The sequence below is a fragment of the Astatotilapia calliptera genome, chromosome 11 (genome assembly GCF_900246225.1).
Source record: "Astatotilapia calliptera chromosome 11, fAstCal1.2, whole genome shotgun sequence".
NCBI classification, from domain to species: domain Eukaryota; kingdom Metazoa; phylum Chordata; class Actinopteri; order Cichliformes; family Cichlidae; genus Astatotilapia; species Astatotilapia calliptera.
This window is the reverse complement of record NC_039312.1, coordinates 32,550,706-32,559,490: the sequence shown is the minus strand read 5'-3', so window position 1 is coordinate 32,559,490 and position 8,785 is coordinate 32,550,706. Positions and strand designations below refer to the sequence as shown.

The window sequence follows — 8,785 nt, the reverse complement described above, 5'->3', positions numbered from 1 at the left end:
ACTTCAAGAATTTATAAGTGCAAAGGTTTGATTATGCAGAAATATGTCCTTATAGAGTTTCTGTTCCATGCATTCTGTGAAGTAAAAGATGAGTGGTCTGAAAGCCTAAAAACAGAGCCTTCATCTCTCCAAACGTCACTAAAATCGAAATCTTTTCTGGTTCCAACACCAGCTGTTTATTCCCACATCACTCTGTAATGTTCCTCTGTAAATGATTCATCCTGCTACAAGTGGTGTATTTCAGAATCAACAGGGAAGCTATAAGAGCTTTGAGCCCGAGGCCCCTTTCACTTGTTAGTTGGCCTTTCAGATTGAAACACTGACTCACTGCTGTCAATATGACAAGTCTGCTCGCCGTTGTGGCCGTGCTGGCTGTGCTGTCCGCTGGGTTCTGTGAGGAGCAGAAGAACTTCTTGCAGCGAGCTGGAGTGGCTTTCAACAGCAGGGAGTATAAATCTCTGCTTACTGTGAGCAACGGAGAGAGGTTTGGAACCTGGACCTGGCCAGAGATGTGCCCAGAGAGTTTCTTTGCTGTTGGATTCAGTGTCAGGGTAAAACAACGTCTCTCAAAAATGCTATAAACGTTACTTTGATTAAAAATGCCTCTACTGCTGCTGATATGACAAACGAATGCCTTATCTGATGGTTTTACACTTCCAGCAATTTCACATTTCACTTACTTTTCCAACCCAGTAATACTGAATATTAAATAAAAATACACAAAACCAAAAACACCCCACCCAAAAAAACCATGACATAAAACTCTTCAAAAAACTTCTCATGAAGATCAAGATATCGTAGCCATTATTATACTTTTGGTACATGCTGTTGTTTACACCGTTTTTTTGTTTTTTGTCTCATCATTTTTAACAGGAATTGAGGAATTGATTTTACTTCCATGCTTCAATTTATGATACTTTATTTATTTTAGATGTTTGTTTTCTGGATTATTGCTCATCTTTCTTTGTTGTTCCTTTTACTGGTTAATTCATATGTTTGCTTGATTGACTTTTGATGAGCCTTTATTGTCAGAAGAAATGAAAAAAATGATCTTTTTAGAATTTGAAATAAATAAACTTAAAATTTGTAATTAAAAATCAAATTTTGGTTCCCAGATCATATTTACCATAAATTTAATTGTTAATCCTCTCCATACTGGCCTGATGATTTCTTCATTGCATGATTCTAGTAAAGAAGATGAAAGCCGAAATCTTTTTTGTGCATTAAACAGCATGCAGTGTAGATACTGGATTTCTCTCACTGCCTCAGATACTCTGCAAAGATGAAAGTGGAACCTGAAAGTGTTGTGTAACCTGACGTGAACTTTTATCCTCAATGTATCTGCTGCTTTACCGAGAAGCAGATAACAAACTGGGCTGATGAAAATCGTTTCTGCTTCTGGGAACTGTCCTCTGTTTTCTCAGGTGGAGTCTAACCAGTACGGGAGTGATGACACTGCTCTGAATGGGATTCGCCTTGTCTGCGCAAAAGATGGAAACCGCAACTTCCTGTACACTATTGAGTCCCACACTGGCTAGTAAGCAGTCATGAATTACACTAATCTCCATCCAGTTTTAATATTTGCCTGAACTGTTTATTCATGCATTAAATCTCAGTTATAAGCCATGAACTACAATTTGGGTTGCCAGATTATGAAATTTGGAGGTGTTTTAGTCTAGGTTAGGTGTAACATATGTAAAAGCAATTTTTAAAATAATTAATTTTCCTCCATTGTGTACCTGGTATACAAGTTTATTTATATATTAACCTAAATTTTCTTGCTACAAAGTGCTACATATTTCAAATCAGGTCTCAAATAATAAAAATACTTCAAAAATAAAGAAAGATGCAATACAATACACAATAAAGATTAAATGTGCAAAATAAATAAACACAAATTTATTTACAAAGGTAGAAAATATTTGAGAATTTTACAAAAGAAAAATAGAGTGGAATGAAATAAATTTGTAGTGTAATGTATTAAAAAGAACAATTTTTTTTAGATTATTTTATGAATAATGGTTATGGTATTTTTCAAGCATCATAGAAAAGCAAAACCCTCCACAAACTCTCTACAAACAGATGGGCAAGAAAACAACATGTTAAACACAAAATGTGAGTAACTTATGAGATAATAGTAATAATCATAACAATAGTAATAAACATGACATTGTAATCTGTAGCGAGAATAGGGAGCAGGTGTAACAGTGAAGCTGCAAGGAGTAGATACATAGTTTAAATACCCTGAGTCATCCATCCAAAGCAACAGGCAATGCACAAGAGAGGTGAAGAAGAGAGCGCGGTCCGGGTGGAGAGGGTGGAGACGACTGTCAGGGCTGATTTGTGACAGAAGGAGAGCAACAAAAGTGAAACAGAAGGTTTAAAGATGGTAGTGAGACCTGCTGTGATCTATGGTTTGGAGATGGTGGCACTAACAGAAGTGGCAGAGTTAAAGATGTTAAGATTTCTACTGGGAGTGATCAGGATGGACAAGATTATAAGCGAGAACATCAGCAGGACAGCTCAGATCAAGCAGTTTGGAGACAGAGTTAGAAAGGTGATGCTGAGATGGTTTGGACTCGTGATGAGGAGGGATAGTGGATATATTTGGCAAAACGTGATGAATTTGGAGCTGCTGGGCAGGAGGAAAAGACGAAGGTCTCAGAGAAGATGGATGCGCTGAGAGAGGACATGCAGAAATGGTTGATGTAGCAGTGGAGGATGCTAGGGTGAGATAGAGGCATATATATCTCTAACTTGAGAACAGACTGAATGTCTTTCCATGTGAAAGTGTCAGGAAACCAGTTTTACCAAAGTTAATGCATATGTGGAATATCTGTTGAACCAGACTGAAATGAGAGATGAAATACAAGGTAGTTTGAAAGCTTCAGAAGCAGATCTCCATTAATAAATAATATGAAAGGGCTCTTTCTTCTTAAGTGTAGGCGAGTCTTTCCTAACTTTGAATACAGATAATAATGAGCAGTAGATGTGAAAAGTTGTGATGCACTGTGATAGACAAGGGTTCACTGCTGTTCAGTATTCAGGGAGAAGTGTGACGGTACAGAATATTTTCATAATCTGAGCCAGACAGACAGATTTATGGGTGAAACATTACAGACAGCCTTCAGTTCTATCTAAATAGGCTGACATGTTTTTCATGTATTTTTATGTTCTGGTCCCTGTTATATTTTTTGCTTTGTTGTCTTTATTTGTCTTTTTAGTTTTTCATGAGTGTATGCCACTCATTCCTTTCATTTCCTTGTCCATTTACAATTTGTGCCTTCTGCATTTCGTTTTTTCCCAGAACTTCCTGAATGAGGCATACATGGATACAATTGTGTGATCAGCAAAAACAAGCATAAAAATGATATTTAAGTATTCCATAGTCATTTATGTAGAAAACCCACAGTAGATCAAGCATAAATCCCTGTGGTCATATTTCTGATGGCATTGATTGTTTGTGCCACCCACATTAGCAGTTTGGATTCTCTCTGTTGTGAAGATCTCATTTAACCTGTTCACAACAGATTTGTTACCATTATCAGGTAGGTACGGCTAATAAATACTTTGTGTCTTATTGGAAAGTGGCCTCATTTGTACAAGTTTTATTTCAGGAGGTATGATCAAAATGTTGAGGTTGGAGCTATCCACACTTTCTAATGATCTGTGTAATATTTTGTATTTTTTATGGTTCAAGGTACTTTGGAAGCAGCAGGATGCTGGAGGCTAATAGTTTTGTACTACGCTCAGAGAGGAAATGAAAGCATTGCTTCTGCCACAATCATAAATATGTTTTGGATGTTTAAATGTGAAGCTTATTTTCCTCCCCTTCATTTCCCCTTATTTAATCTGTTCCCGCCCAGCTTCGGTGACTGGTCCCAGCCTCAGTACTGCCCGAGCGGAGTGCTAACCTCTTTCCAGATTAGTGTGGAACCCCATCAGGGTCTGTTTGGTGATGACACTGCCGTCAACAACATCAGGTTCCGCTGCAGCAGTAACCCAACGCTGGAGGGGCCCGGCATGGGATGGGGAGAGTATGGCCACTGGAGTGAGGAATGCCCTGATGGAGGCATCTGTGGCATCGAGACCAAGATGGAAGAATACCAGTATGGCCTGGATGACTCCACCCTGAATGATGTGCGTTTCCACTGCTGTGCATCTCAGCAGGTAAGATGAAGGTTAAATTGTTAGACTACAAATATTTGGTGAAGCACACGTGAAGATTTACATGAATGTGTGTGTGAAGGGCTATATTTGAGATGACCTGTGGAAGAGAGAACAATTTTATTTCAGACATGTTACCAAACCAAAATGGTAAAATGGTAACATTGACTCTAACCTACGGACATAATATCAGCTCAATGAAATCTGGAGCAACTAAATTGCAAAAAGCTGCAAAAAAAGCTATTTTTACATGATGCCTTTGCACATATATGCAATAACAAACAGAGAACATGTCTGTATCCCAGAACGCTACACATGTGGTATTTTGAGTGTTTTTAAAATCACAGCCAGCTGGGCGACTCTGCCTCAGGATTTCTAATTAGCTTAAGAGCTTTTGATGATCGTATGAAATTTTCTCCAGATGTTTCTGTATGATGGAGATGGAGGTTTGACTACTTGAGGAACTTTACCGCCAGATGTTCACATATTTGGAAACATTCAGATATATTTCACAAGTCAGTATTAGTGAGAAAAAAATGTAACACGCAGGAATGCTTCAGAATATTTTCTTGCTTACATTGCTAACTTGCCACTGTTACGCGCTGAAATCTACGTGATTTTAGCCATTCTTTGTATCGTATGTTCTGAAAGACAATAGAGGTGAATTATTCAGTAGAGATTGGCTGAAATTTCAGCTGGTTTTATCGATGGTGATTAGAGTTTAGCCTTTTTGTTTGGCTTAAACCAGCTGGTCATGGCACGTGGCTGGTTCTGTTGGAGGAATCTTCCTGTTAAAAGGTAGTTTTTTCTCTCCATTGTCTCCAAGTACTTGCTCATAACAAAACTTTAAATTTCTCCGTATGTACAAAGTCCTTCACAACTGAATACTCAAATTAGTTATTGCTACAAAAGTTGTCAGAGAGTTAGAGCAAAGTAATGAAGCTAGAAGTGAAATATTTAAATGTCACATAACTGGTGGTGTATACAAAATGTTGCTGTTGCTTTATAAATGTATGATTTGTATTTTTTTTCCACAGTGACTGCCAGCTAAGAAGCTCAGTCCAACATCTAAAACTCAAAGAAGACGAATAATAAAAAAGCTCATCTGAAATGTGACGTTCCCTGTGATGTTTTTTCAGGACCTGCAATGTCTCGTGTTTTTTTCATTTGTCAAAAACATAGCCGAGTGTCACCTTCAACATCAAAAACAAAACGATTAAGGAGCTCTGCCTCAGATCAAGCCCTCATTTGAAGATCCACCATGTCATCCCCTCATCAGCATGAGAGCGGCATGTTTTCATATCCTGTCAAGTGAACCAATGAGTTCACAGTAAAGTCATAACAAGCATCAGCCGCTGACACAGCCATTTCCTAGAATTCCTACTGGAACTAAGGTAATTAGGAAACGACAAGAGAGGGGGTATTAATTAATTTACAGTTTAAGGCCTGACAAAGGTTGATAAGACACCGATTGGCACACACAGAGGTAATTTTGCTAATTAATCGGTGAGCAGTTAATCTGCTAACACAGAGTGCGTACGGAGGGTTGGGGAGGGAAGTGGAGGACGTTATCAAACTCCGAGGTAATGGTTTTCAGAACATTTTGCAAGTCAAGGAAAAGCGATTACAGCCTCTCACGTAGGCTTCATCTACATAGGGCCTCTTGGTTGTGATAATTAATACAGCAGTGCTGACCTCATATCTAAGTTCAAAGTGTACTTACTGGTGCTGATGCTCAAGTGCACTTGTTGGCATCCTCAGAAAAACAGAGATGCTGACTTTGACAGGAGGAGAGGTCACATGGCATATAGTTGTGTTTAAAGTAAAAATACATCTCATCCATCATTTGAATTTTCCCTTAAATGTCTAAAAAGTAAAGGGAAATGATATATATGAGCGCAGATGGCCTAAGGTGCAAAAAACTTATTTTCTGTCTATAGCATCTTTCTTGTGAAAGTCATTATAAACTCGGCTATATGCAGCCAAACTCAGTTAAAAAACAATAAAGTGATAGAGTTAATGGAGTAGAGTAGAGATATGAATATTCTAAGGGCACCAGCAACACAAGGTGGATTTTTAGAGAAATGAGTGCAATAATCCAAAACCCTCAAAACTTTTAAATTACCCTACTGATTATTTCCTAAGTCACTGTTTGGATAAAGCTTCTACATTTACAATAGGTGCTCCAGCCTGAGCAATGACTGAGTCATCACACTGAATATAAAACTAAAGACGGTATAAAAGATAGACCCTGAATATGATCTTGGAAGTTAGCATTTTGGTCTTTTGTAGCAAGAAGCTACTATAAAAGGGATAAGTTATCAGCTCCACAGACACACATATTGGCCACTGACTAGAATTTAACTCAGCAAAAATAAAGCATAAACTTCTTAGATGGTCTGCGCAACATTGAGGTGATGATCCATTAAAAATGCTTCAAAAAGCACTAACACAGTGGAGATGTTCTGTGTACTGGCTTGAAGTAGTTCTAAAAACCATTTACTCTCCTCAGAGTTATTCTGAAGGAGTAAATGATCCATAGAGGCTCAAAGTGTTTTTTATTTTCTATTTTTTGTGTGTGTGTGTGTAAAAATGTTTTTAAAGCACTAAAGTTGAACATTTTAACATAGGAGTCTCTGGGGATTGACTCACTTTGGAGTCAGTCTCAAATGCCTCCTGGAGGACCTGCAGTTGCTGACAATCACACATCGGCTTTTAAGGCTGCTGGTGTTGCCGCTTGGGCAAAACATCACAGGTAGGTTTGAGGAAAGATTTCAGTTTGGGTTGAAAGAGTCGACCTTCATTGATATTGTTACGAAAATAAATATTCAAATCTGCAGAAGGCAGCACGAATGCTCTATTTCTCACATGGCTTCAACTGGACACCACACAGACTTTGAAGCAGGGAGCTGGCAGGTTAAAGACAACAATGTCCATTCTCACTCAATCAGGTGTTCACATTTTGACATGAACCTCTGCTGGGTAATCTCTGCTTCTCTGAAAAAAAAAAAAAAAAAGTCCATGGTTGCAGTGTGTGAAATTGGCTTTGGTTATATATATATGAGACCGTTAAAGTCCCCCTTTAGACATATTTAAAGCTAAAGTCTGGACATTATGTTTCTGTAAAACCGAAAGATTCTTTCTTTGTAATAATTTCATATTATGAAATTGACATTTTTCCACAAACTGAAAAAATGTAAAGTCATTGTTCTGTGTATTACAGCAGTGCTGCCAACACTCTTAGACCTTTTTCTCTCTCTTTGATGAACATTGGATTTGACTCTACTAATTACAGAATAGACGTCAGACAGTGGATTTTTTCAATCAAATAAATATTAACTGACTCAGCACCAATACTAACAAAACCATTAGGAGTTCAGTCTATTTTGAAAATAATTTCTCTTTGCATTAGGCCTCAGTTAGTCACTAGATGGCAGTGCTGCACTGAAAGGGACTTTAACCAACATCTCACCTGTAACAGTGAGTTTTATGGCAAGATGCTGGCAACATAAACATTGTACTCTGATTTTATTCACTGAGTGCTGTGAGTTCTAGATGTATCACTCCATAGCTGAAAACACTGCAGCGCTGTAGGCTCCACTCCAGAGACCCTTTGGGGACAGCATTGGAACAGCGTCAACCCCTGCCTGAACACTGTTACAGCATCCCCCAGCATATGCATGAAAACAACATTTTTTGAAGCCACAGAGAAACCTCATTATTCAAAAACATGCTTCCCTCAGCAAACTGTTTTATGTCATTACCTGTGGGCCCTGGAGTGGAACCTTGTGGATGTAGCACCCTGAGGTCACAAGTTTAATATACAAACCACAGGATCACTGTGTTTCTTACCATTTTAGTGGCTCTCCGGTGGGTCCCCAATCTGCCTCAAGAGCCATTAATGCCTCCTGCAGTGAGGAGAATGGATATGGTGTTTTGGTTGAAGGCAAAGCCTTCCTCGTAATGACCTTACTCTCCCCTGGGCTCTCAGCTCATGACTTATAGATCACACCGGCTGTGTTGAATCAACTGTAAATATAGTTCAGCTCAGAAGCACCATAGGGTTATTATAATGCGTGTCGGTCAGAGATTTTATGTGATACTGTGATGCATAAGGGACAGTTTTCAGCCTGAATTGGGTTGTTTTGATATAAGAACAAGAGAACAAAATGGTATTTCTGTGGTGTTAGTGTGTAATAACTATCATGTTGATCTATTCTAAGGTTCACACAGTAATGAAGGTAATAACCAGATGGAGCAGAACTTTAAAAATTATCCTTTCACAGAGAGAAAATCTTAATATGAGGCTATAATTCTCTGCTGCATTATGCTTCTTTCAACATTTTCTCTGCGTTCAGTGGCCTGAAGTTGTCATTTCACGTCTTTCTGTAGTCCTCCAAGGATAGACTGTCCTTATGCAGAGCGAGAACTCTGCGTTCTGAATAACTTCTTTTCTGGGTTCTGACACAGAGCACTTTATGAAGGACAGCCATTGTGTTTCATGATTCTGCAGGGTGTGCGTAGATGGCTGGAAGGCTCAAATTCTTTTCTGCTGCTAGTACCCTTTGAAAGCCATTTACACGATCTTATGTCTATATGCCACAGTGTGACTTGTGCT

General features: G+C 38.6%; 1 protein-coding gene across 1 annotated transcript; it reads left to right on the top strand.

Moving 5' to 3' along the window:
- Window positions 1-208: 208 nt before the first annotated feature.
- LOC113032179 (vitelline membrane outer layer protein 1 homolog) lies at window positions 209-5,278 on the top strand. Its single transcript, XM_026184887.1, has 4 exons — window positions 209-551; window positions 1,425-1,537; window positions 3,867-4,170; window positions 5,205-5,278. The coding sequence occupies exons 1-4, from the start codon at window positions 339-341 to the stop codon at window positions 5,205-5,207; spliced, it is 633 nt and encodes a 210-aa protein (XP_026040672.1). The 5' UTR covers window positions 209-338; the 3' UTR covers window positions 5,208-5,278.
- Window positions 5,279-8,785: the final 3,507 nt, after the last annotated feature.

Excerpts from the sequence above, each read along its gene's own strand:
- LOC113032179 (XM_026184887.1), top strand. The coding sequence starts at position 339 with ATGACAAGTCTGCTCGCCGTTGTGGCCGTGCTGGCTGTGCTGTCCGCT. Across the intron at positions 552-1,424 it reads CTGTTGGATTCAGTGTCAGG|GTGGAGTCTAACCAGTACGG; the intron begins GTAAAACAACGT and ends CTGTTTTCTCAG. Across the intron at positions 1,538-3,866 it reads ATTGAGTCCCACACTGGCTA|CTTCGGTGACTGGTCCCAGC; the intron begins GTAAGCAGTCAT and ends GTTCCCGCCCAG.